The sequence below is a fragment of the Globicephala melas genome, chromosome 7 (assembly GCF_963455315.2).
Source record: "Globicephala melas chromosome 7, mGloMel1.2, whole genome shotgun sequence".
Lineage (NCBI taxonomy): Eukaryota > Metazoa > Chordata > Mammalia > Artiodactyla > Delphinidae > Globicephala > Globicephala melas.
The window spans coordinates 93,749,891-93,775,274 of record NC_083320.1 but is presented as its reverse complement, the minus strand read 5'-3'; the positions used below and the strand labels follow the sequence as shown (position 1 = coordinate 93,775,274).

At 38.9% G+C, this 25,384-nt stretch overlaps 1 protein-coding gene across 4 annotated transcripts in view; it reads left to right on the top strand.

The window, feature by feature from the left end:
* RAB3GAP1 (RAB3 GTPase activating protein catalytic subunit 1) overlaps nt 1-25,384 on the top strand; it is a 125,905-nt gene that overhangs the window by 36,936 nt on the left and 63,585 nt on the right. For 3 of the 4 annotated variants that reach the window (XM_060302505.1, XM_030883078.2, XM_060302504.1), the window contains exons 4-5: nt 3,642-3,774; nt 5,942-6,020. In XM_060302505.1, coding sequence (XP_060158488.1) covers nt 3,642-3,774; nt 5,942-6,020 — 212 coding nt within the window. Of the gene's footprint in view, nt 1-3,641; nt 3,775-5,941; nt 6,021-23,097; nt 23,249-25,384 lie in introns of those variants that run through there. The other variant, XM_060302506.2, reaches the window with a different exon arrangement.

Sequence of the window (25,384 nt, the reverse complement as noted above, 5' to 3'; positions counted from 1 at the left end):
ATTATTAATAATCTGCTATGAACAATTTGGTGAACATATGCTTTGATTTTTCTTGAGTATATTCTTAGGAGCAGAATTGCTAGGTCTTGTGTTCAGTTTTATTAGAAACTGCCAAACTTTTCTAAAGTACAAGATTGTACCATTGTATACTCTTAGCAGTATGTGAGATTTCAAGTTGCTCTACATTCTGACAGTTGGCATTGTCAGATTTTTATTTTTAGTCATCTTACTGGGTGTGAAGTGGTATCTCATTATGGTTTTAATTTGCATTTCGCTGTCGACTACTGAAATTCAGTAGTATCTGGTGATTCATCACAGTTAGCTATTTATTAGTCATTCATACCTTCTTTTGCTAAGTGTCTGTTCAAGTATTTTGCTCATTAAAAAATATTGGATTGTTTCGTTTTAAAAATTATTCTCGTACATCCTGGTTGTGAGTCTTTTGTCAGATATATGTATTTTGAGTTTTCCCATTAGTCTATGGCTTTCCTAATCATTTTCTTAATTGTGTCTTTTGATGAGCATGTTTATTTTAGTGAAGTTCATTTTCTCAGTTTTTGATTTTATTGTTAGTGACTTTTGTGTCTTGTCAAAGGAATTTTTGCCTATTTTAAGGTTGTGAGGATATTCTGTGTTCTCTTCCATATGAATATCTAATTATTTCAGAACCATTTGTTGAAAAGACCATCCTTTCCCTACTGAATTGTAGAGGCTCCTCTGTTGTAAAAGGAAGTATTAGTGTGAATATATTTCTGGACTATCTGTTATGTTTCATTGATCTATTTGTCCTTATGCCAGTACTGTACTGTCTTAATTGCTGTAGCAAAGTAAATCTTAAAATCAGGTAGTATACTTTTCATCAAAAATTATTTTAGCTATTCTAGGGTCTTTGGATTTTCATGTTAGTTTTAGAATCAGCTTGGCAGTTTTTACGAAATGCCTGCTGGGATTTTGATTAGGATTGTGTTGAAGTTATAGATCAATTTGGGAGAATCGACATCTTAATGATGTTGTGTTTTCCAGTCCATGTACATGAAATATCTCTGTTTAGGTCTTTAATATCTTTTAGTAATGCTTTGAGGTATTTTAGGTAGAGTTCTTACTCATCTTTCATTGTCTTTTCACTAGATATTTGATTTTTTTTGATGTTATAAGAGTGGTATTTAAAAAAAATTAATTTCCCAAGCGTTTGCTCAGTATATGTATATAAAAATTCACATGATTTTTGTATACTGACCTTGAATTCCACAACTTTATAAACTCAGTTAGTTTTGGTACTTTGTAGATTCCTTTGGATATGTTATGTACATAATCATGCCATCTGTGAATGCAGACAGCTTTCTTTCTAGTCTGTGTGCTTAATTCTTTTTATTTTCTAATTAGGGCCATCAGAAGTTATTTTTGATGAATTACTAGATTAATTCTGAACTAGAGTTATCCTTTCTGGTTCTAGTAGTAAATATACACCATACTGGAATTTGGTGTCAAGTGACTGTATCATAATGGAATGGAAGGAGGGAGGTTGGAGTGTTGTTTTTCAGTTAAGCTAAATTATCTTAAAAAGTTTGTTTTGGATACAGAACCTGCATGCCCTCTATATTGAATACAACCAAATCCACCTTGAGATAGCTGTTCAGTAAGGTTGACAGTTGTACCTAGAATGCAGGATTAGGGTCAGGTAATGTTTCTTGTATCATTTTAAGGGAATATTTCATAATGCCATTTGCAGCAACATGGATGGACCTAGAGATTATCATACTAAGTGAAGTAAGTCAGAAAGAAAAAGACAGATACCATATGGTATCACTTATATGTGGAATCTAACATATGACACAGGGCTTCCCTGGTGGCGCAGTGGTTGAGAGTTCACCTGCCAGTGCAAGGGACACGGGTTCGTGCCCCCGTCCGGGAAGGTCCCACATGCTGCGGAGCGGCTGGGCCCGTGAGCCATGGTCGCTGAGCCTGCGTGTCCGGAGCCTGTGCTCCGCAACGGGAGAGGCCACAACAGTGAGAGGCCCGGGTACTGCAAAAAGAAAAGAAAAATAAAATATGACACAAATGAACTTACCTATGAAACAGAAACAGACTCATAGACATATAGAGAACAGACTTGTGATTGCCAAGGGGGAGGGGAGGACTGGGAGTTTGGGACTAGCAGATGTGTAAACTATTATATATAGAATGGATAAATAGCAAGGTCCTATTGTATAGCACAGGGAACTATATTCAATATTCTGTAATAAACCATAATGGAAAAGAATATGAAAAAGTATGGATTGTATAACTGAATCACTTTGCTGTACATCAGAAACTAGCATAACATTGTAAATTGACTATATTTCAATTAAAAATATGGCAAAAAAAAATTTCAGGTTTTCTGCAAGCTTGAAAAGGGGACTTATCTCTCACTTTCCGGACTTTCCCCCCCACCTTAGTTTTAGCTTTCACTGCTTTATTGTGGGCATTCTTCCTAGCAAACCAAGCTCTTACGTATATCATTTATTACTTACTGCAGTTTGAGACTTTTGGTACAGGCCATATATATCTTAACACAGGTTAACCTCATTTTAAAGAAACCCAGTGTATAAAAATCATAGTTTTTGATATGTATCATACATGGTGATTATTCTCCTAATAAAAAGATTCAGAATTATAAATACCTTGCCAGGAACACATAAAACTTAGGTACAGTCTGAAAAACACTTTTAAAAAATTCAGTAATGCAGAGAATCATTCCTTACATTTTTCCTGTCTAGTTTTGGGCTATCTGTATTTGGAAGTTGCTGAGTTGGTATTTCTGCCTTGTAGTGGTGGTGCTATGCTGTAATGACTATCTGTAATATCTCTCCAGTGGAAAGAATAGCTATGGGAGACTAGAGGACTTGTGGCAAAAATCCTTTTTTATGGTTATGTTGTGTAAGTAAGAGGGCTGTTTGGAATTTTTAATTAAAATATTTTCCAGTGAAGAAGTTGCTGTTTAATTGAAAATATTTGAATGCCAAAGGTTGATAAAGAAGCTTGCAGAACCTGTTAAGCAAATAAGTACTACAGATTTCATGTGACTTAAATTGATTTTACAAATTTGCTTTTCTTTTTCTGAAGCAATTTCTGATATCCAGTAATTCTGTGTACCATGTAGTGATGTTATTAGATTTGAGATCTTTATAATAAAAATAATATTGTCGTGTATTTTTTTATAATTTTTAAAATTTATGAAACTTAACTATTTTCAGTTAAAAGCTACTCACAGATTCTGCTGTTGGTAGAGAAGGTGTTGGGGTTTTATTGGTGTGTGAAGAGGCATGGGATTTACTGTATATTCATGATTTTATATAGAGACTCATCTTACAAAAATTACTTGAAAATTACAATTTTGTAAGTCACTTGATAGTTAATATTCTAGGGGAATTTTCTTCTAAAGGAGCACTGATAAATAGTTTATAAAATAATTTCCTCTTTGTTTATTCACTTACATATTTTTCCTTTTCCTTTTATTATGGGAAGGATAAATATAGGATCGAACTTTTAGATTAATGGGCAGAAAAAGGGAAAAAAGATCTGTGGTTAATAAACCTAATGGTAACTATTGAATACCATAAAGTAGATGTTTTTCCTTTTTTTGTTTTTTTTGTTAAATACAGGGTATATTTACTTCTGGCACATGGGAAGAGAAATCAGATGAGATTTCATTTGCTGATTTCAAGTTCTCAATCACTCATCATTATCTTGTACAAGAATTCCCTGATAAAGAAGGAAAGGATGAAGTATTAGAAGGTAAGTTTGTACTACATATTTTTAAACTCTTGTAAGAGTGATTATAATTTTGAATTATGAATTTAGTTCTCTTAATTAAGTAGTATCCTCTGGAGATATTTTACATATGCAGAGTCGTTTCACATCTGAAATAGAGTATGATCTTTGCAGAGGAAAAATTGCAGCATCATTTATTTTAAAATTAATTAAATCAGCACATATTTATTGAATGCCTGAGATGTGCTTGGTACTCTGCTAAGCCCAACTGAGAAAAGTTTACATTCCAGTAGGGGAGATAAGGTCTATAAGTAAGTAACAATAGTAAGAGGTAAAAAGTGGTAAGTGCCATCCCAAAGCACAAAGTCTTACTGGAGTTCAGAATAGGAAAGATCACTTTTAGTCCAGAGAGATTAGAGAAGATGTTATAGAGAATTAAGTAACTAAGCTGGGCTTTGAAGAATTTTAAAAAAGTTATTGATTAGTCAGTGTCATGTTTTGGATATACCCCAGACTTCAGAGTCAGATCAAGTGGATTAAAATTCTGGTTTTTCTACTTACTAGTTACTTGACCTTTCTAAATTTGACTGATCTCATTTGTAAAATGGAGTAATACTACCTGGAGGGTTAATGGGAGGATTTAATAAGATACTGTACATAAGCACCTATCTCATGATTACTGATGTTTACCAGGCTCTTGTATAAGCATTGCAGTTAGTATTCAAGTTAGCAAACATCATTTGCAGCTTAATAAATAATTTTAAGAGTTAGTTTCTTCCCCAAAAAGGCATATATTTTATTTGCTAGGCATAATTTACAAACTTGCAAAGGCAACTTGATTTTATATTATCAGTCATTTTAAGAGAAAGATCCATTTTAAGAGTTTTTTTTTTTTTTTTTTTTTTTTGCGGTACGCGGGCCTCTCACTGTTGTGGCCTCTCCCATTGCGGAGCACAGGCTCCGGATGCGCAGGCTCAGCGGCCATGGCTCACGGGCCCAGCCGCTTTGCGGCATATGGGATCTTCCCGGACCGGGGCACGAACCTGTGTCCCCTGCATCGGCAGGCGGACTCTCAACCACTGCACCACCAGGGAAGCCCCTAGAATCAGTGTTTCTGAGATGAATAGAGATGAGAGAATAGATGAATAGATGATGAGAGAAGGTGAATGGATTTAAGGTAGTTAAGGCATTATTGCTGCATGTGTGTATGTATTGGGCAGTTTTAATTTGGTCGTGATTGAAGCTGTAACTAATGGTAGAAGCTACAAGCAAACCATTAGCTCAGTTAATTTGGAGATACATATTTAAAACGATTATCAGAGGTCAGAAGATTTGAACACCGGTCTTTTATTTATTGGAGTTGCTTATTGTTTTAATTAGAGCATCAAGTCATTAGTGTTCTCCTATTCTTTTTTCAAATTAACAAAATACAAATTTGCTCAGCAAGTATAGCTATACAGCAAAAGGAAATTGGTTTTTTTTTTTTGGCTGCACAGCGTGGCATGCGGGATCTTCCCCGACCAGGGATCGAACCTGCGCCCCCAACAGTGGAAGTGCGGAGTCCTAACCACTGGACCTCCAGGGAGGTTCCAGGAAATATTTTTATAAACATTATTCTTTATGCTTTGAATTTATTATGCATTTACGAGTGTAAGTAATTATCATTGATGTTAGTATCTTATTATGGATAGTAATGCATGTACTTACAGATATATGGGTTATAAAGGAGAAGCTGCGTAGTGGTTTTACAAGAATATTTAAGACGGCCAGGGGTGAGCAAAGGCTAGCCATGGGAGGTGTATAGAGTTGACAGACGTCTAAGTATAATTTTGAAGAAAAGTAAAGACAAGGGCAGGCTAAGAAGAACAAATAAAACAAGGTTTTCTAGTAAGGAATGAGAAATTGTTTGAATCATGATTTAGAAGAATGGAAAATATAAACATGGGAATGATATATATATCAATATATATTTTTTTATGGACTTTTTTTTTTTTAAAAGAAAAGGGAGAGAGCAAGCGAGACACTGGTCTTCCTCCAAAGCTTAGAGTTAGCCTTAGATACAAATCGTTAAGCAGTCGCAAAACTACATGGACTAGCAAGACATGTCATAGAATGATTTCTTTAAATCATGTGATAAAATTCTGCCTTAGAATGAGCATACTCACTTTTTAATTATCAAATATTTCTGTAGATGTTATTCCACAATCTATGCAAGATTTGCTGTGTATGAATAATGACTTTCCTCCCAGAGCACATTGCCTGGTAAGATGGTAAGTATACATTTTACTCAGATAACTTTTAGTATGTATGTCAGGAAGGCCCCATGACTGACTCCAGGTTTGATGATTTTCTAAGAGTTCCCACTGGGCTCAGCATGTAGTTGCTCTTATTGCTAGGATTTCTTAGAGTGACAGCATGCAAAGCAAAATCAGCAAAGGGAAAAGGTGCCTTAGGCAAAGTTTGGAGGAAGTGCAAGTGTTTAAGAGTCCTTTCCTAATGGAGTCACAGAGGACATATTCAGTTCCTTTAGCAACAAGTTGTGACAACACATATGAAACGTTTTCTACCAGAGAAGCTTGTTAAAGCCTCAGCTCTCAGGTTTTTAATTCGGGGCTGGTCACGTAGGCACCCTCTGACTGTTACATAACAAAATTTCAGACTCCTAAAAGGAAAGCAGGTGTTCAGCATAAACCGCTTTGTTTGTACAAACAGTTTAGGCACAGTAACTCATCAGTTAGGGAAAATGGTGAGACGCCTCCACAAATCCAGGTTCCCAGGTACCAGCCAACGGGCAGCCTTAGAAGTAGGCATTTCTGAGGATAGCAGTCATAGTCCTGCTGTTAAATCCTTTCTGAACAGTATGTGTCATAATCTAGGTTGTACCTAACTATAATTCTGATGACTAGCATAGAGCGCTTAAATATCATAGGAAACTTAATATATATTGCTGAAAATTGAATTGACATAAAATGTTGATCTCAAACAGTTATGTGATAACATCAAAACTCTCTTACGTCTATTAAACTTTCTAAAGGTCTTTTAATCTTTTTTCAATTATTCTCAGCATCTCTTTATTTTGAAGAGGTTGGTGTTAAAACATACTACCATCAAAATGGCCCAAGTATGAGTATATGGTCAAGGAAGGAGACCTAGTTGAAGGAAATTTATATACTGGTTTTAAATTATTCTGTTGGTGTGAGTTGGTCTTTTGATTTTTTTTATTAAAGAATTTCTAAGGAAAGGGAAAATGACAGTATCTGTGTTTGTTTCTTTTTTCTTCATTCCATTGTGATTACTATATCAAGTAGATTATGTAGCACTAAAAAGAAGAAAACTATTTGCAAGTGCAATAAACTGGTTAATGTTTCACAAATAGTCCTGTTATTTTAATCTGATCTTTTAAAAACTGTGAACTTAACTACAAAAGGAATTTAATGAATAAATTACCCATTTAATTTAATCCATCTAGATTCTTTTATCTTTTAAAATGTGAATACATACATTTAACATGACAAAATATGTCAGAAGGCAGCTTGTATCATAGAGCATGCATTTATGTGCATTCATTCATTCAGCATTAATTGACCATCTACTGTTTGGTCAGACGCTGAATTAGACAAACTAATGTTTAATTTCTAGCTCAAGTACTTATTATCTCAGCAACTTTGGGCAAGTTATTTAATTTCTCTGATTTGGTTTCTGCATTGGTAAAGTAAGAATAATAAATAATAAGTGCCTTTGAGAGTAACTGTGAGGATTTAATAAGATAATAACACATAGTGCATATATCAAAATCTCACTGCTGTTATATAATTTCTGTTCAGCTTTTTAATATATATTTCAAAAAAGTGTATTTGACAAGTAGTCCATAGTTAAATATTCATTGAATAAATACATGAAACCTTTCTATGTATGAAATTAATAAATCACTTGTTAGTGATTTCTTTATTAACGGAAGTCACTTGTTAGTAGTTTTTTTTTAAAATAAATTTATTTGTTTTATTTATTTTTGGCTGCGTTGCGTCTTCGTTGCTGCACGCGGCCTGTCTCTAGTCGCAGCAAGCGGGGGCTACTCTTTATTGCAGAGGACAGGCTTCTAATTGTGGTGGCCTCTCTTGTTGCAGAGCACAGGCTATAGGTGCGTGGGCTCAGTAGTTGTGGCTTGAGGGCTCTAGAGCGCAGGCTCGGTAGTTGTGGCGCATGGGCTTAGTTGCTTCGCACCATGTGGGATCTTCCTAGACCAGGGCTTGAACCTGTGTCCGCTGCATTGGTAGGTGGATTCTTTTTTTTTTTTCTTTTTTGTGGTGGGCGGGCCTCTCACTGTTGTGGCCTCTCCCGTTGTGGAGCACAGGCTCCGGACGCACAGGCTCCGGACGCACAGGCTCAGTGGCCATGGCTCACGGGCCTAGCTGCTCCGCGGCATGTGGGATCTTCCCGGACCGGGGCACGAACCCGTGTCCCCTGCATCGGCAGGCGGACTCTCAACCACTGCGCCACCAGGGAAGCCCTGGTAGGTGGATTCTTAACCACAGCGCCACCAGGGAGCTCCCAGTAGTTTTTTTTTTTTAATATTCCCATTTGCTTTTTAAACATTTTATTTTTAAAATTAGCATAAAGTAAATTGACCTTTTTTTGTTTTTGGTGAACAGTTCACTGAACTTTAACACATGTATAGGTTTTTTTTTTTCCCTTAACATCTTTATTGGAGTATAATTGCTTTACAATGGTGTGTTAGTTTCTGCTTTATAACAAAGTGAATCAGTTATACATATACATATGTTCCGATATTTCTTCCCTCTTGTGTTTCCTTCCCTCCCACCCTCCCTATCCCACCCCTCTAGGTGGTCACAAACCACCGAGCTGATCTCCCCGTGTTATGCGGCTACTTCCCACTAGCTATCTATTTTACGTTTGGTAGTGTATATATGTCCATGCCAGTCTCTCAGGTTGTCACAGCTTACCCTTCCCCCTCCCCGTATCCTCAAGTCCATTCTCTAGTAGGTCTGTGTCTTTATTCCTGTCTTACCCCTAGGTTCTTCATGACCTTTTTTTCCCCTTAGATTCCATATATATGTGTTAGCATACGGTATTTGTTTTTCTCCTTCTGACTTACTTCACTCTGTATGACAGACTCTAGGTCCATCCACCTCACTACAAATAACTCAGTTCGTTTCTTTTTATGGCTGAGTAATATTCCATTGTACATATGTGCCACAACTTCTTTATCCATTCATATGTCAGTGGACACTTAGGTTGCTTCCATGTCCTGGCTATTGTAAATAGAGCTGCAATGAACATTTTGGTACATGACTCTTTTTTTTTTTTTTTTTTGCGGTACGCGGGCCTCTCACTGTTGTGGCCTCTCCCGTGGCGGAGCACAGGCTCTGGACACGCAGGCTCAGCGGCCATAGCCCACGGGCGCAGCCGCTTCGCGGCATGTGGGATCCTCCTGGACTGGGGCACAGACCTGCGTCCCCTGCCTCGGCAGGCGGACTTTCAACCGCTGCGCCACCAGGGAAGCCCACGTGACTCTTTTTGAATTATGGTCTTCTCGGTATATGCCCAGTAGTGGGATTGCTGGGTCGTATGGTAGTTCTATTTGTAGTTTTTTAAGGAACCTCCATACTGTTCTCCATAGTGGCTGTATCAATTTACATTCCCACCAACAGTGCAAGAGTGTTCCCTTTTCTCCACACCCTCTCCAGCATTTATTGTTTCTAGATTTTTTGATGATGGCCATTCTGACCGGTGTGAGATGATATCTCATTGTCGTTTTGATTTGCATTTCTCTAATGATTAATGATGTTGAGCATTCGTTCATGTGTTTGTTGGCAATCTGTATATCTTGGTTGGAGAAATGTCTATTTAGGTCTTCTGCCCATTTTTGGATTGGGTTGTTTTTTCGTTATTGAGCTGCATGAGCTGCTTGTAAATTTTGGAGATTAATCCTTTGTCAGTTGCTTCATTTGCAAATATTTTCTCCCATTCTCAGGGTTGTCCTTTGGTCTTGTTTATGTTTTCCTTTGCTGTGCAGAAGCTTTGAAGTTTCATTAGATCCCATTTGTTTATTTTTCTTTTTATTTCCATTTCTCTAGGAGGTGGATCAAAAAGATTCTTGCTGTGATTTCTGTCATAGAGTGTTCTGCCTATGTTTTCCTCTAAGAGTTTGATAGTGTCTGGCCTTACATTTAGCTCTTTAATCCATTTTGAGTTTATTTTTGTGTATGGTGTTAGGGAGTGTTGTAATTTCATACTTCTACATGTACCTGTCCACTTTTCCCAGCACCACTTATTGAAGAGGCTGTCTTTTCTCCACTGTATATTCTTGCCTCCTTTATCAAAGGTAAGGTGACCATATGTGCGTGAGTTTATCTCTGGGTTTTCTGTCCTGTTCCATTGGTTTATATTTCTGTTTTTGCCAGTACCATACTGTCTTGATTACTGTAGCTTTGTAGTATAGTCTGAAGTCTGGGAGCCTGATTCCTCCAGCTCCATTTTTCGTTCTCAAGATTGCTTTGGCTCTTCGGGGTCTTTTGTGTTTCCATACAGGTTGTGAAATTTTTTGTTCTAGTTCTATGAAAAATGCCAGTGGTAGTTTGATAGGGATTGCATTGAATCTGTGGATTGCTTTGGGTAGTACAGTCATTTTCACAGCGTTGATTCTTCCAATCCAAGAACATGGTATATCTCTCCATCTATTTATATCATCTTTAATTTCTTTCATCAGTGTCTTATAATTTTCTGCATATAGGTCTTTTGTCTCCTTAGGTAGGTTTATTCCTACATATTTTATTCTTCTTGTTGCAATGGTAAATGGGAGTGTTTTCTTAATTTCACTTTTAGATTTTTCATCATTAGTGTATAGGAATGCCAGAGTCTCTGTGCACAAATTTTGTATTCTGCTACTTTACCAAATTCATTGATTAGCTCTAGTAGTTTTCTGGTAGCATCTTTAGGATTCTCTAGGTATAGTATCATGTCATCTGCAAACAGTGACAGCTTGAGTTCTTCTTTTCCAATTTGGATTCCTTTTATTTCTTTTTTTTCTCTGATTGCTGTGGCTAAAACTTCCCAAGCTATGTTGAATAATAGTGGTGAGAGTGGGCGACCTTGTCTTGTTCTTGATCTTAGTGGAAATGGTTTCAGTTTTTCACCATTGAGAACGATGTTGGCTGTGGGTTTGTCATATATGGCCTTTATTATGTTGAGGAAAGTTCGCTCTATGCCTACTCGCTGCAGGGTTTTTGTTATAAATGGGTGCTGAATTTTGTCGAAAGCTTTCTCTGCATCTACTGAGATGATCATATGGTTTTTCTCCTTCAATTTGTTAATATGGTGTATCACATTATTGATTTGCATATATTGAAGAATCCTTGCATTCCTGGAATAAACCCCACTTGATCATGGTGTATGATCCTTTTAATGTGCTGTTGGATCCTGTTTGCTAGAATTTTGTTGAGGATTTTTGCATCTATGTTCATCAGTGATATTGGCCTGTAGTTTTCTTTCTTTGTGACATCCTTGTCTGGTTTTGGTATTAAGGTGATGGTGGCTTCGCAGAATGAATTTGGGAGTGTTCCTCCCTCTGCTATATTTTGGAAGAGTTTGAGAAGGATAGGTGTTAGCTCTTCTCTAAATGTTTGATAGAATTCGCCTGTGAAGCCATCTGGTCCTGGGGTTTTGTTTGTTGGAAGATTTTTAATCTCAGTTTCAATTTCAGTGCTTGTGATTGGTCTGTTCATATTTTCTATTTCTTCCTGGTTCAGTCTCAGCAGGTTCCTTGTGCATTTCTAAGAATTTGTCCATTTCTTCCAGGTGTCCATTTTATTGGCATAGAGTTGCTTGTAGTAATCTCTCATGATCCTTTGTATTTCTGCAGTGTCAGTTGTTACTTCTCCTTTTTCATTTCTAATTCTATTGATTTGAGTCTTCTCCCTTTTTTTCTTGATGAGACTGGCTAATGGTTTATCAATTTTGTTTATCTTCTCAAAGAACCAGCTTTTAGTTTCATTAATCTTTGCTGTCGTTTCCTTCATTTCTTTTTCATTTATTTCTGATCTGATCTTTATGATTTCTTTCCTTCTTCTAACTTTGGGGGTTTTTTGTTCTTCTTTCTCTAATTGCTTTAGGTGCAAGGTTAGGTTGTTTATTTGAGATGTTTCCCGTTTATTAAGGTAGGATTGTATTGCTCTAAACTTCCCTCTTAGAACTCTTTTGCTGCATCCCATAGGTCTTGGGTCGTCGTGTTTTCATTGTCATTTGCTTCTAGGTATTTTTTGATTTCCTCTTTGATTTCTTCAGTGATCTCTTGGTTATTAAGTAGTGTATTGTTTACTGTCCATGTGTTTGTATTTTTTTACAGATCTTTTCCTGTAATTGATATCTAGTCTCATAGCATTGTGGTCAGAAAAGATACTTGATACGATTTCAGTTTTCTTAAATTTACCAAGGCTTGATTTGTGACCCAAGATATGATGTACCCTGGAGAATGTTCCATGAGCACTTGAGAAAAATGTATATTCTGTTGTTTTTGGATGGAATGTCCTATAAATATCAATTAAATCCATGTTGTTTAATGTATCATTTTAAGCTTGTGTTTCCTTATTTATTTTCATTTTGTATGATCTGTCCTTGGTGAAAGTGGGGTATTAAAGTCCCCTACTATGATTGTGTTACTGTCGATTTCCCGTTTTATGGCTGTTAGTATTTGCCTTATTTATTGAGGTACTCCTATGTTGGGTGCATAAATATTTACAATTGTTATATCTTATTGGATCGATCCCTTGATCATTATGTAGTGTCCTTCTTTGTGTCTTTTAATAGCCTTAAAGTCTATTTTGTCTGATATAAGAATTGCTACTCCAGCTTTCTTTTGGTTTCCATTTGCATGAAATATCTTTTTCCATCCCCTCACTTTCAGTCTGTATGTGTCCCTAGGTCTGAAGTGGGTTTCTTGTAGACAGCATATATACGGGTCTTGTTTTTGTGTCCATTCAGCCAATCTGTGTCTTTTGGTGGGAGCGTTTAGTCCGTTCGCATTTAAGGTAATTATCGATATGTGTGTTCTTAATCCCATTTTCTTAATTGTTTTGGCTTTGTTATTGTAGGTCTTTTCTTTCTCTTGTGTTTCTTGCCTAGAGAAGTTCCTTTAGCATTTGTTGTAAAGCTGGTTTGGTGGTGCTGAACTCTCTCAGCTTTGCTTGTCTGTAAAGGTTTTAATTTCTCCAGCAAATCTGAATGAGATCCTTGCTGGGTATAGTAATCTTGGTTGTAGGTTTTTCTCCTTCATCACTTTAAATACGTCCTGCCAGTTTCTTCTGGCTTGCAGAGTTTCTCCTGAAAGATCAGCTGTTAACCTTATGGGGATTCACTTGTGTGTTATTTGTTGTTTTTCCCTTGCTGCTTTTAATGTGTTTTCTTTGTATTTAATTTTTGATAGTTTGATTAATATGTTTCTTGGCGTGTTTCTCCTTGGATTTATCCTGTGTGGGACTCTCTGTGCTTCCTGGGCTTGATTAATTATTTCCTTTTCCATATTAGGGAAGTTTTCAACTGTAATCTCTTCAAATGTTTTCTCAGTCCCTTTCTTTTTTTCTTCTTCTTCTGGGACCCCTATAATTCGAATGTTGGTGCGTTTAATGTTGTCCCAGAGGTCTCTGAGACTGTCCTCAGTTCTTTTCATTCTTTATTCTCCTCTGCAGTAGTTAATTCCACTATTTTATCTTCCAGGTCACTTATGCGTTCTTTTGCTTCAGTTATTCTGCTATTGATCCCTTCTAGAGTATTTTTAATTTCATTTATTGTGTTGTTCATCATTGCTTGTTTCCTCTTTAGTTCTTCTAGGTCCTTGTTAAATGTTTCTTGTATTTTCTCTATTCTATTTCCAAGATTTTGGATCATCTTTACTATCATTATTCTGAACTCTTTTTCAGGTAGACTGCCTATTTCCTCTTCATTTGTTAGGTCTGGTGGGTTTTTACCTTGCTCCTTCATCTGCTGTGTTTTTTTCTGTCTTTTCATTTTGCTTATCTTACTGTGTTTGAGGTCTCTTTTTCGCAGGCTGCAGGTTCATAGTTCCCATTGTTTTTGGTGTCTGTCCCCAGTGGCTAAGGTTGGTTCTGTGGGTTGTGTAGGCTTCCTGGTGGAGGTGACTATGCCTGTAGTTTGGTGGATGAGGCTGGATCTTGTCTTTCTGGTGGGCAGGTCCATGATTGGTGGTGTGTTTTGGGGTGTCTGTGGCCTTGTTATGATTTTAGGCAGCCTTTCTGCTAATGGATGGGGCTGTGTTCCTGTTTTGCTAGTTGTTTGGCATAGGGTGTCAAGCACTGTAGTTGCTGGTCGTTGAGTGAAGCTGGGTCTTGGTGTTGAGATGGAGATCTCTGGGAGATGTTCGCCATTTGATATTACGTGGAGCTGGGTGGTCTCTTGTGGACCAGTGTCCAGAAGTTGGCTCTCCCACCTCAGAGGCACAGGATTGACTCCTGGCTGGAGCACCAAGAGCCTTTCATCCACATGGCTCAGAATAAAAGGGGTTAAAGGAGCAGCTGATTCGCGGACTCTGGCTCACTCAGGGGGCGGGCATGGAGGGGTACCTGTGTGGGGTGAGCTTGCGGTGGCAGCAGCCAGCGTGATATTGCACCAGCCTGCGGCACGCCGTGCATTCTCCCGGGCAAGTTGTCCCTGGATCTTTGGACCCTGGCAGTGGCAGGCTGCACAGGCTCCCAGGAGGGGAGGTGTGGACAGTGACCTGTGCTTGCACACAGGTTTCTTTGGTGACCGCAGCAGCAGTCTTAGCGTCTCATGCCCGTCTCTGGGGTCCCCGCTGATAGCCGCGGCTCGCGCCCGTCTCTGGGGCTCCTTTAAGCAGCGCTCTTAATCCCCTCTCCTCACGCACCAGGAAACAAAGAGGGAAGGAAAAGTCTCTTGCCTCTTCAGCAGGTCCAGAATTTTTCCTGGACTCCCTCCCGGCTAACCGTGGTGCACTAACCCCCTTCAGGCTGTGTTCACGCCGCCAACCCCAATCCTCTCCCTGGGATCGGACCGAAGCCCAAGCCTCAGCTCCCAGCCTCGCCTGCCCTGGTGGGGGAGCAGACAAGCCTCTCGGCCTGGTGAGTGCCGGTCGGCACTGATCCTTTGTGCGGGAATCTCTCCGCTTTGCCCCCCGCTCCCCTGTTGCTGTGCTCTCTTCCGCGGCTCCGAAGCTTCCCCCCTCCGCCACCCGCAGTCTCCGCCTGCGAAGGGGCTTCTAGTGTGTGGAATCCTTCCTCCTTCACAGCTCCCTCCCACTGGTGCAGGTCCCATCCCTATTCTTTTGTCTCTGTTTTTTCTTTTGCCCTACCCAGGTACGTGGGGAGTTTCTTGCTTTTTGGGAGGTCAGAGGTCTTCTGCCAGCGTTCAGTAGGTGTTCTATAGGAGCAGTTCCACGTGTAGATGTATTTCTGATGTATCTGTGGGGAGGAAGGTGATCTCTGCGTCTTAGTCTTCCGCCACCTTCTCAAATCACCTCCATGTATAGGTTTTTTAAAATTGCTACCACAGTCAGAATGTAGAACAGTTCTGTAACCTCCCCCAAACTCCTCTTCTCTGTTATAATGCTGACAGTCACTGATATGTTCTGAATCACTATAGTTTTGTCCTTTCAGGAGTGTCATAGAGATGGACTCAAAGAGTAATCATGTGAGACTGGCTTCTATCACTCAGCATAATGCTTTTGAGATCCTTTGAAGTAATTTTTTTTTTTTTTTTTTTTTTTTGCGGTACACGGGCCTCTCACTGTTGTGGCCTCTCCCGCTGCGGAGCACAGGCTCCGGACGCGCAGGCTCAGCGGCCATGGCCCACGGGCTCAGCTGCTCTGGGGCATGTGGGATCCTCCCGGACCGGGGCACGAACCCGCGTCCCCTGCATCGGCAGGCGGACCCTCAACCACTGCGCCACCAGGGAAGCCCCTGAAGTAATTTTTTATCAATAGTTTTATCCTTTTTATTGCTGAGTAGTATTCTGTTTTAAGGGTATACCACAGTTTAATCATTTACCTGTTGAGGGGTAGTAGGATTGTTTCTAGGATTGGACATTTATGAATAGAGCTGCTGTAAATATTTTTGTATAGATGTTTTATATGAAAATATAGTTTCAGTTTACTTGGGTAGATATCTAGGGTGGGATTAAGTCATATGGCAAGTGTATATTTAACTTTATAAGAAACAGCCAAACTGAGTTCCAGAGTGACTGTACCATTTTGCATTCTCATCAACAATGTATGAGAGTTTCAGTTGCTCTATATCCACAGTAGTACTTGGTGTCAGTTATTTTAGTTTTAGCCATTCTAATAGGTATGTTGTGATATCTCATGCTGGTTTTAATTTGAATTTTGAATATCTGTCATGTGTTTATTTGCCATCGTATATACTCTATGGTGAAGTGTCTGTTCAAGTCTTTTGTGCACTTTTTAATTGGGTTGTTTTCTTACTGCTGTGTTTTGAGAGTTCTTTATATATTCTGAATACCCATATTTCCTCTGGACAGTAGTTTATCTTTTCATTCTCTTACTAGTGTCTTTTCCAGAATAAAAATTTTAAATTTGATGAAGTTCAGTTTATTAGATTTTTACTTTATAGATCATGCTTTAGTGCCATGTCCGAGAACACTTGCACAAGGTCACAAAGCCTTTCTTCTATTTGATAAAAATATATAAACTTAAAAATTTTTTTGGCTTATTTTAGATTTATGAAAAGTTATAAAGATAGTACAGACTGTCCCGGGATACCCTTCACCCAGTTTTCCCTACTGTTAACAGTTTATGTTACCATGGTATGTGTGTCAAAACTGAGAAACTGGGCTTCCCCGGTGGCGCAATGGTTGAGAGTCCACCTGCCGACGCAGGGGACACGGGTTCGTGCCCCGGTCTGGGAAGATCCCACATGCTGCGGAGCGGCTGCGCCCATGAGCCATGGCCGCTGAGCCTGCGCGTCTGGAGCCTGTTGCTCCGCAACGGGAGAGGCCACAACAGTGAGAGGCCCGCGTACCGAAAAAGAAAAACAAACAAACAAACTGAGAAACCAACAGTGGTACATTATTATTAGTTAAACTTTATTTAACTAGTTTTTCCACTAACATCCATTTTCTGTTGCAAGATCTAATCTGGGATACCTCATTGCATGTAGTTATATCTCCTTAGTTTCTTTAGTCTCCGTTCTGTGAAAATTTCTGTCTTTCCTCATTTTTCATCACTGAGCTTTTGAGGGGTATTAGTCAGGTATTTTGTAGAATCTCCTTCAATTTGGGTTTGTGTCTTTTTAAAAACTTTTTAAAGTAAGAAAAATTATTTTATGGTTACACGTGGGTTATGACTTTCGGAGAGAATACCATAGAGGTGAAATGCCTTTTTATCATATCATATCAGAAGGTCATGTTATCATCATGACTTAGTCACTGGTGATATTAACTTTGATCACATTGTCAATTCTGTGTTTTATTCTAAAAGTTTTACATTTTATATTTAGAGCTATTATCCATTTCAAGTTAATTTTTGGATAAGATTCTTTTTTTTGCATGTGGATGTTTACTTGTGCCAACCTCATTTGTTGAAGAGTTTCCTTTCATCATTGACTTACTTTTGCACCTTTGTCCAAGATCGTTTGGCCATATTTGTGTGGGTTTGTGTCTTGGTTGCTATAGTTTTGTAATAAGCCTTTAAATTAGGTAGTGTGATTCCTTCAATTTTTTTTTTTTTAATTTTCAAAGTTGTTTTGGCTACTCTAGCTCCTTTGCTTTTCTATTTAAATTTTAGAATTGGTTTATCTGTGTCTACAAAAAGTCCTGTTAGAATTTTGATTGGAATTGCTTTGAGTCTGTAGATCAGTTTGGTGGAGAATTGGTATGTTTACTATGCTAACTCTTCCATTTTATGATCATGGTTTCTCCAATTATTTAGGTCTTCTTTGATTTCAGCAGACAGATCCTGTATATGTTTTGTTAGATTTGTATCTAATTACTGCTTTTTTAAAAGGAGCTATTGTAATGGTATTATTTAAACATTTTTCATATCCAGCTCTTTGTTACTAGTATGTAGGAATATGACTGATTTTTGTGCATTGACCTTATATCCCATGACCTTACTAAATTCAGTTATTAGTTCTTGGAGTTTTGTGATGTCTTTTGGATTCTCTTTGTAAACAGTCATGTTGTCTGTGCATAGGGGTAGTTTTATTTCTTCCTTTCCAATATCTGGTTCTGTTTTTCTCCTTGCCTTTTTTTTTTTTTGCGGTACGCGGGCCTGTCACTGTTGTGGCCTGGCCCGTTGCGGAGCACAGGCTCCGGACGTGCAAGCTCAGCGGCCATGGCTCACGGGCCCAGCTGCTCCGCGGCATGTGGGATCTTCCCGGACGGGGGCACGAACCCGTGTCCCCTGCATCGGCAGGCGGACTCTCAACCACTGCACCACCAGGGAAGCCTTTCCTTGCCTTTTAAACTGGCTAAGGCTCCAGTAAAATACTGAATAGGAATGATGAGAGTGGACGTCTTTGTCTTGCTCCTAATCTCAGAGGGAAAGCATTTAGTCTTTTACTATTAAATATGTTAGGTGTAGTTTTTTCATAGATGCTCTTTATTAGGTTGAGAATGTTCTATTCCTAGTACGCTGAGAGCTTTTATATGAATGGATGTTGAATTTTGTCAAGTGCATTTTCTGCTTGAATTGATATGATCATTTCTTTCTTGTTTCTTTTTTTTTAAATTATTTTTTGGCTGTGTTGGGTCTTTGTTGCTGCGCGCGGGCTTTCTCCAGTTGCGGTGAGAGGGGGCTACTCTTCGTTGCGATGCGTGGGCTTCTCATTGTGGTGGCTTCTCTTGTTGCGGAGCACGGGCTCTAGGCGCACACGCTTCAGTAGTTGTGGCTCGTGGGCTCTAGAGTGCAGGCTCAGTAGTTGTGGTGCACGGGCTTAGTTGCTCTGCGGCATGTGGGATCTTCCCGGACCAGGGCTCGAACCCGTGTCCGCTGCATTGGCAGGCAGATTCTTTTTTTTTTTTTTTTTTTAGCGGTATGCGGGCCTTTCACTGTTGTGGCCTCTTCAGTTGCAGAGCACAGTCATCCAGACACGCAGGCTCAGCGGCTATGCCTTACGGGCCCAGCCGCTCCGCGGCATGTGGGATCTTCCCGGACCGGGGCACGAACCCGTGTCCCCTGCGTCGGCAGGCGGACTCCCAACCACTGCGCCACCAGGGAAGCCCTGGCAGGCAGATTCTTAACCATTGTGCCACCAGGGAAGTCCCTATTTGTTTTTTCTGTAGATTTTTAATATGGTGATTACATTGGTTGATTTTGGTAGATAGCTCTTTAGCTTTGCATCGCAAGATGAACTCTACTTCAGCTTCTTCATGGTGTAATTTGTATTGTGCTTATGTGTATTGCTGAATTTGATATGCAGGTATTTGGTTGAGGACTTTAGTGTCGGTGTTAATAAGAAATATTGGTCTTTAGTTTTCCTGTATTTTGATTTTGATGTCAGAGAAATGCTGGCCTCATAACATAAATTGGGAAGTAATTTGTTCACTTCTGTTTTCTGGAAGAAACTGTGTAAAATTGATGTTATCTTCTTTAATATTTGGTAGAATTGCCATTGAAACCATCTGGGCCTGGAGTTGTTTTATTGAGGTGGCAGTCTCTTCTAAGATCCAGGCTTTAAGGAGAAGTCGTAGTTCCAGTTCCTTGCCTCATGTACACCCATATCCCTGAGGGGCCATTCAAAACGTTACAACCTGTGTACTGATTTGGATTGATGGAAAGTTTGTGCACAGACAATGCTTGATTAAATATAAAGGATACAGAAGGAAACTGATGTGTTTAGGGTACTTTGTAGAGAGATTGGTAACATCATCAGAAAAAGTATGCAGCTTCTTACTCTCAGTCCCTCATAAGCAAGGGATGCCAATATCTGAGTCATATTATACTTTTGGAAGCATAGTTTCGAGACCTAGCCTTATTTATATTTATTATGAGGCTCGGGCAATTTAGACATAACCTAGCCTGGATACATGCCAAAGACAGCTTCCCTTGGGCTGGTTATACCTTATCAGTCTCAGAGTGATATAATTCATATTATTTATGTGAATTTAGCTAAGCTAAATATGTGGTATTCTCAGACATAAACAGACTTTTCTTCCATCACTCTCTGTCTAGTCTATCGAAGCACCTTCAGTTTTGCAGACAGCTTTGTGAGCCGTACTAATAGGCTTTTAGCATCTGAAAGGCTTATCCTGTAAAATCCCAATCCCTAGTCCCTAGCTGTTAGGGCCTATATCCAGAGTTGATAATGCCCTGGTTTTCTTCAGAGTCACCTTTGCATGCTTACTTCTGCCATTCAGTTCCCTCTTTGTTTCTGTGACTCAGGAATCGCCTCTTTATTCTTTCAAGTTCAGCTGTGTATTTCAAAAACATCATCATGTCTTATTAGGTATTTTGGTGTGTTTGGGGGGAAGGAGGACCTGTGTCATGTCAATCTGCTGTATCACTTCCATTTTTTAAATTTGATTTTTCTTAAAGGTTACAAGACCAACAACCATCTTTTGAGAACTATTTGAAAATTAGACATATTAAAAGTATGTGTGTTTTCTTTTACTCAGCAAACATTCTTTTTAAACACTTACTGTGAGCCAGGTACTGGGATATGAAAGATAAAATGTGGTCCCTGCCTCAGTGAGCTTTGGGATTAGAAGAGGGATAGAGGCAAGGGAACAAATGGCAACACTGTTGGTAAGTGCTCTCATGGAGGGCAGCACAGGGCTTGATGCAAACTCATAGGAGATACTGCCTTTCTAGACAGATCAAGCCAGGAAAATGTTTCCAGAAGAGGTGATGCCTTACCTGAATCCTGCAAGGCAAGTGAGAATAAGCCAGGTGAAGTTAGATGAAAAGGTATTCAAGGCCGAAGAAGAGCATCAGTAGACGTGATGATGCCTAAATGAACTTGAAACCTGTGAGTAGTTTGGTAAGCCTGGAGTATGGCAGCTGAGTGTGGAGAATGGCAAAAGATGAGGTGGTGTCTGTGTATTTGGAGCCTAAGGTGAACTGGGCATCTTAAGGAGATTTCATAATGTTTGCATACTTATGTTTTTTTTACAGAATTTTAAAATTATAATTGTTAAAAATAAAAATTCTTAAAATTTTCAAGGATACAAATTAATCACCATGGTTCTTAGCAACTGAAGAATAAGATACACAGAAGTTTTCACCTATAAATATTTCATTCTTTTAATTGAACTAAAGTTAATAAAGCAGACACTGAAAATTTGAGGTATTATGCAAAATATTTATACCATACATAATACAGTTAGTAAAGACTGACCCTGTCAGAATGAGAAAAACAACATATGATTAATCAAAATTCTATTAATCTATTAAAGATTCTATTAATCTTTAGAAAATAGAACATTTATGTCAAATGCTGAATTTTGATGGTTTAAGTTTATCAATCTACACCTATTTTGATATATCCTAGTTTCAGTTTTTATATCAGGCACATGCCAGATTAGTTTTAAGCCTGTTTAACTTTTTAAAGGATATTTTATAAAACTGGTCTCAAGAAGATACGTGGGCATGATTGCTGCTGAACCTGGACTTGGGTCTGCACAGCACAGCCAATCAACTAAAACCGCGTTGTGGTGAAGTAAAGTGCATCATTTATTGCAATGTACCAAGCAAGGAGAACGGGCAGCTCATGCTCAAAAGACCCAACTCTGCGATGGCTTTTCCAAGGCACCGCATGGTCCATGATCAGCTTGTGCTCTGTTCTTGGACTGGTTGGCATCAAGGTGAAGTTTCACACATCATCAGTCTTCTGGCTCCAACCAGTTTGGGGTCTTCGTGCTTGGGGTCGGCAGTTTTCATCTGGTGGGGATCTGGTTTCTGTAAAAACAAGTTAGGAATGTGTGTGAGACCTTTATATCTTTCAGGGAACTGGGAGTTCAGTGACTCTGCTATATGGCTGATTTATAGTCTAAATTGTTACCAGTTTCTTGGCCCAACATCTTTGCTTTGTCTCTACATGCTTACATTTCCTAATAATTAACTCTTGAGCCAGCCTTTTGAGATTCAGGGGAGGTCTGGGAGACTAAAGCAAAAGCCTCTTGCTTCAAAAAACAGGGACACAAAGGCTTGTTTACAGTTTCACGATCAAGTTTTATAGTCTAGGCAAGGTAACTGTTCTTAATGATGTGATCTGTTGGCTGATTCTCTCTGCCTCCTTATATAACCTATCCTTTAAATACCTTCTAATGGCCTGATGCTGAAATCATCGTTAGAGATTTATTCCCTTCATTATTTGTTACTTATTAAAAGAAAATTAGCCCTAGAAATGACACAGACATTAGCCTTAGCAGACATTTATGTCCAAAGGTAAATTTATGAGATACTTCTTGAGCAGAGGGTGTGGTGGCCAGGATAATGAACCTCTGTACCTCCTAAAGATGTCCACATCCTAGAACATGTGAGTATAGGTTATGTGGCAAGAAGGAATCAAGAGAGCAGATGGAATTAGGGTTGCTAATCAGCTGATTTTAAGATGGGGAGATTTTTCCTGGGTTATCTGGGTGGGCTGAGTATAATCACAAAAGTTCTTAAAAGTAGAAAAAAGAGGCAGAAGATAGTCAGTGTCAGAGTGTTGTGATGTGAGAATAACTTGGCCTGCTGTTCCTGGATTTGAAGATGGAAGAAGGTCATGAGCCAAGGAATGAAGGTAGCCCCTAGAAACTGGGAAAGGCAAGGAATGGATTCTCCCTTAGAGTCTCCAGAAGGAATATAGCCTTGCTGACACCTTGACTTAGCCTGGTGAGACTTGCGTCAGACTTCTAACTTATAGAACTGAAAGATAATAAATTTGTGTTTTTCTAAGCTGCCAAGTTGGTGGTAATTTGTTATAGCAGCTATATGAAAATAATACAGAAAGTGAGAGCATAAATGTTATATGCCTGAAGAGACTTTACTGAGATTAGAAAAATACACTGAAAGTACAGCTAGATTTAACTGAGGACAGATTTTTGTCTCTGATTTTGCCTTTGTCTAGACTGGTCTTTGGGCTTTCACCTTCAATCACACTTCATTGGTCACCACAAAGAAACAGCAACAGCGTAAGCAGCAGTCCATAAGAAATCTTGTCAGCTGTGTAGTTGAATAATTACGATAGCTTTTTAAAAAAAGATTCATATTTGTGATTTTAATGTATTTTTTTTCTAGTCCTAGAAAGAGATACGTGTAAAAGAACCTGATAGTTTTGAAAGAATGGTATTTAGCCCTAAGGACCTGTAAAATGTTCTTATTCTTTCAGAAGCAAACGTTTAGAGGACTTCCGGTAACTGTGACATGAAGAATTGTCAGTTCCTCTCTGGAAAAAAAAAGTGTGAGAAAAAAGTATGAAACTGGAAAAAAAATAATCAAAACAACCATTTCAAGGCACTAGAGGCAAATAAATTTAGGAGCATTTATTCTTGAACAACTGCTAGAGCTTAGGTAAGAGTAGAGGGAACCTCTGGCCCTTTTGCCCGTTGCTGTTTCTGTCACCTCCCCCTCTTCTCCCCAGTCTGTGTTGATGAGAACTGTAGCTTTCCAGTCTAGGTTGGCCATGAAAACCATAAGCTCTATTGCCAGATGGGCAGATTTGATTCTGGGTGGAGGGCAAAAGCCTGTGGCTTTGCCTACTAAAAGTAGCAGACTCAATTGAGAATGGATGGGGAAACCCTGTACCTTTGCTAGGTCAAGGTTCCACACCTAGTCCAAAGCCAGTGGTGGATTATTCAGAAATGTAACAGGGAGATCCTGTATGAAAGCCATAGTAGAGCTGGATACACTCTGTACACATCCCTGTGTGATAGGGAAACTACATGTGTGCGTGGAAGACCCAAGAGAGCCCTAACTTGAGAACTGGTTGCAACTTTGTATGCATTCCCCAACCTGGACACACAGATCAGTCAGCAGAAGGAAAGCGTTATGGGCTCAGCTATTTGAGCACAATCTGTGCCCAAATTACTGATTTACCACTAAGCTATACAGACAAGGGGTAGCCCCTAGGGAGCCAGGCTAAAAAATAAGATTACTGAATAGAGACATAAGTAACAATACTTTGGGGAATACAGATTGCACAGTTGTAGTCTGCAATTTACTAAATAGAAACAAACAAAAAAAGAAACTAACAACCAGCAGAAAGTTAAACAGGACCTGATTTTACTACAATATGTTATCTAAATGTAATTTTCAACCACAAATTAATAGATTCGCAAGGTCACACAGGGAAGTGTGACACGTGTAAGTAGAAAAAAACAGTCGGTAGAAATGGACTCTTTATTGGGTCCAGAGGTTGGATGCAGCAATAACTTCAAAGCACTTATAAGTGTGTTCAAAGAATTAAAGGAACTGTATCGAAAGAATTAAAAATAGACTAACAATGAGTCAAATAGGAAGCCTCAATAAATAGAAATTATAATAAAGAACTAAATGGAAATTCCTAGAGTTGTAAAGGATAGCTGAAATAAACTTTGACCAGATATGCTCAAAAGCAGATCTGAGATAGCAGAATAAAGAGTTGGTAGATTTGAAAGATTAATAGAAATTATCCAATCCAAAGAATAAAAGAAAAAATTAGAGAAAGATGAACAGAACTTTAGAGATGCATGGGTCAGTATCATTGTTCCAAAGTATACTGTAATGGGAATCCCAGATGAAGAGAAAGAAAAGGGCAGAAAATATTGTTTCAGAAATAATGGCTGAAAACTTCCCAGGTATGATGGAGAAAAAAAAAAAAATTCCTCAGGGACCCTAGAATCTCAGTGAACTCCAAGTAGGATAAACACAAAAGAGAACCACACCTAGATACATTCTAGTCAACTTGCTGAAACCCAAAGACAAAGAGAATCAAAAACAGCAAGGGAAAAATGACTCATCATGTACAAGAGGACAATACTGCTTGCTGACTTCTCATTAAAAGCAGTGGGAGTCAGAGGGCAGTACAGTGACATATTCAGAGTGCTGAAACAGAAAAAACTATCAACCAGGAATTCTATAGCCACCAAAACTAACTTTCAAAAATAAAGGTGAGGGGGCTTCCCTGGTGGTGCAGTGGTTGAGAATCCACCTGCCAATGCAGGGGACACGGGTTCCATCCCTGGTCCGGGAGGATCCCACATGCCAGGAGCAGCTAAGCCCGTGAGCCACAACTACTGAGCCTGTATGCCATAACTACTGAAGCCTGTGTTTCTGGAGCCTGTGCTCCACAACAAGAGAAGCCACTGCAATGAGAAGCCTACACACTGCAATGAAGAGTGGCCTCTGCTCACCACAACTAGAGAGAGCCCACGTGCAGTGTACAACGAGGACCCAACACAGCCAAAAATAAATAAATAAATTTATTAAAAAAAAAGAAAATGTGAAATAACAACATTGTCATATAAACAAAGCCTGAGAGAATTCATTGTAGGCTCACCTGCCTTACTGGCAGTATTAAAGAAAGCAGTAACGCGTATCCACAGGAAGAAATGAAGAGCATTGGAAATTCCCTAATAAATACAAAAGATATATTCTCCTAGTTTTTTAAAACATAAGTTTGCTTAAGCAATAATTATAGCACTGTATTGTTGGGTTTGTAACATGTAT